The sequence below is a fragment of the Nanorana parkeri genome, unplaced genomic scaffold, assembly GCF_000935625.1.
Source record: "Nanorana parkeri isolate BGI_ZX_2015 unplaced genomic scaffold, ASM93562v1 scaffold379, whole genome shotgun sequence".
Taxonomy (NCBI): Eukaryota; Metazoa; Chordata; class Amphibia; order Anura; family Dicroglossidae; genus Nanorana; species Nanorana parkeri.
Genome location: NW_017306647.1, coordinates 1,024,221 through 1,026,787, shown reverse-complemented (window position 1 = coordinate 1,026,787; position 2,567 = coordinate 1,024,221). Strand labels below are relative to the sequence as shown.

The window sequence follows — 2,567 nt, the reverse complement described above, 5'->3', positions numbered from 1 at the left end:
TCTTCTCTCGCTGCGCTGACGATGCACAAGGAGCCGGTGGCCCAGGATGAGAACAGTAACCCCCGGGAAGGGCAGGGGAGCCGCAGGAAGGACAGACTGAGCCCCAGCGAGCACGACATGAACCACATCAACCGCAGCCGGCCCAAGACAGGTACTGAACGGTCCTCCGCCGGCGTGACCGGGGGGGACTGCTACCGCCAGGACGGACTAATGGAACCAGGACTACTAACCAGAAATCACGTGACTACTAGTACCAGGACTAACTACAGGCCGGACTACTAGTTTCATGACTAACCAGAGATTATAGTACTAGTGCCAGGGCTAACCAGGGATCACATGACTACTAGTGCCAGGGCTAGTCAGTGATCACATGACTACTAGTGCCAGGGCTAGTCAGTGATCACATGACTACTAGTGCCAGGGCTAGTCAGTGATCACATGACTACTAGTGCCAGGGCTAACCAGAGATCACATGACTACTAGTGCCAGGGCTATTTAGAGATTGCACTGGTACTAGTGCCAGGGGTCGCACCGGTACTAGTGCCAGGGCTGCCCAGGGATCACACCCTTACTAGTGCCAGGGCTGCCCTGAGATCACATGATTGCTAGTGCCAGGGCTAACCGGAGATGGCACCGTTACTAGTGCCCGGGCTACACAGAGCACCTGCCGTTACTAGTGCCAGGGCTGCCCAGGGATCCCACCGATACTAGTGCCAGGGCTGCCCAGGGATCCCACCGATACTAGTGCCAGGGCTGCCCAGGGATCCCACCGATACTAGTGCCAGGGCTGCCCAGGGATCCCACCGATACTAGTGCCAGGGCTGCCCAGGGATCCCACCGATACTAGTGCCAGGGCTGCCCAGGGATCACACCGATACTAGTGCCAGGGATCCCACCGTTACTAGTGCCAGGGTTGCCCAGGGATCCCACCGTTTCTAGTGCCAGGGATCCCACCGTTACTAGTGCCAGGGCTGCCCAGGGATCCCACCGTTACTAGTGCCAGGGCTGCCCAGGGATCCCACCGATACTAGTGCCAGGGATCCCACCGATACTAGTGCCAGGGATCCCACCGATACTAGTGCCAGGGATCCCACCATTACTAGTGCCAGGGCTAACCAAAGCCTAAGCTTCCAGTTCCAGGGTTAGCTAGAGGTCAGATGGATTGTGCTAGGGCTAGCTACTGACCGGGATGCCATTAGTGCCTGGGCTAACTAGAGGAGCAAGCTGCTGGCACGGTCATGGCTACAGAGGGTTACCTCCGGGCTAACTAGACTACTAGGACTAGATGATCAGCGATTGCTCTAATGGGGCCGGGACTAATTGGAGAGATCACCAGGATTAGGTCTTAACAGCCCAAACAATGGCCAAGTGTCTGCCAGGTTCCAGGACAACTATGCGGTGACCGGATGGCAATGACCCGGGGGTGGGGTGACCTGTCTGCCGGAGGCAAGGATAGCCGGCTAGAAATGGAACTGGAAGTGCTGAGATTGCTGAATGTGTTTTATATATAGACTGGTAGTACCAGCATGCTCCTCTGTGCCCAGCCTAACGGGTCACTTACACCGGGACTAACTAGTACTCCGCCTTTACCAGAAGCAGCCGCCCTCAGCATAATCCGGGATAAGGAAGAGTGCCGGGAAAGCTGATGCTGCACATAGCGGTCACATAACTTACACTAGTCCTGCTGAGTCATATGTGATCATTGTGCGGGGTGCAGGAAGTGAGTCACATGACCATCCTTTCTTATATATAATGTACCGGGCGGCTGATTAACAGTCACAATGTATCTAAAGACACGAAAAAGTTCATACAGCAGAGAAGGTTTATATGCGGGTTATGTGTCCCTCTGACTTCCTGTCCTGCGGACACAATTGTCACAGAAACAGGTGTCCCCCCATTGGAAGATTCCCCCTCACTTCCTGTTCTGGTGACAACTCTCACAACCCATCACATTCTGTCTGGGTGATGATGGTCACCGGGTCAGTCTCTGGCAATAAAGACACGACGGAGGTAGGAACTCTGACTGGAATTATCTTCAGATCCCCGGTAACGTGTTGGATGTTCAATATTGATCTCTCCCAGCACTGAGGGACTTGTTGATGCCGAAACTGGATTCCAAATCCCTTTGACTTCCCTGGACTTGCACTGCCAGTCCTGCTGGGACTAGTAGTTCCTCCTACAGCAGGTGGGTTGGGTTGGCGCTACTAGAATAATAAGTTATAGAGAGAGTAACTCCAAGCTGAAAAGCCTTGTGGCCCCGGGTGCCGCACTTGGACAGCCCTGTTGCGTGGGGAGGTTCTGTTTGTGGCGAGGATGCGGTCCCGTATTGTGAAATCATTTTGTGTTGACTCGTCATTGTATCTTTTATTATTGATTATTGATTACAGCCGATCAATGCTTTACTCCCATCATTCAGCGACGGCAGCGTGCACGGCCATGTTTTCCGTTGCAATAGAATGAGACGTCAGCTGGGCGAGGTGGAAACATTTCTCCTCCATGTAATGGTGTGTGCGAGGGGGGCCCCCTGGTGTGTGCGAGGGGGGGCCCCCTGGTGTGTGCGAGGGGGG

The 2,567-nt window shown here is 54.5% G+C and overlaps 1 protein-coding gene across 1 annotated transcript in view; it reads left to right on the top strand.

The window, feature by feature from the left end:
* Positions 1-2,567, top strand: part of LOC108789169 — a 14,587-nt gene continuing 12,020 nt past the window's right edge. Inside the window, exon 1 of the mRNA XM_018559114.1 lies at positions 1-151. Within this exon, the coding sequence (XP_018414616.1) occupies positions 22-151 (130 nt within the window). The 5' untranslated portion in view covers positions 1-21. The remainder of the gene's footprint in view (positions 152-2,567) is intronic.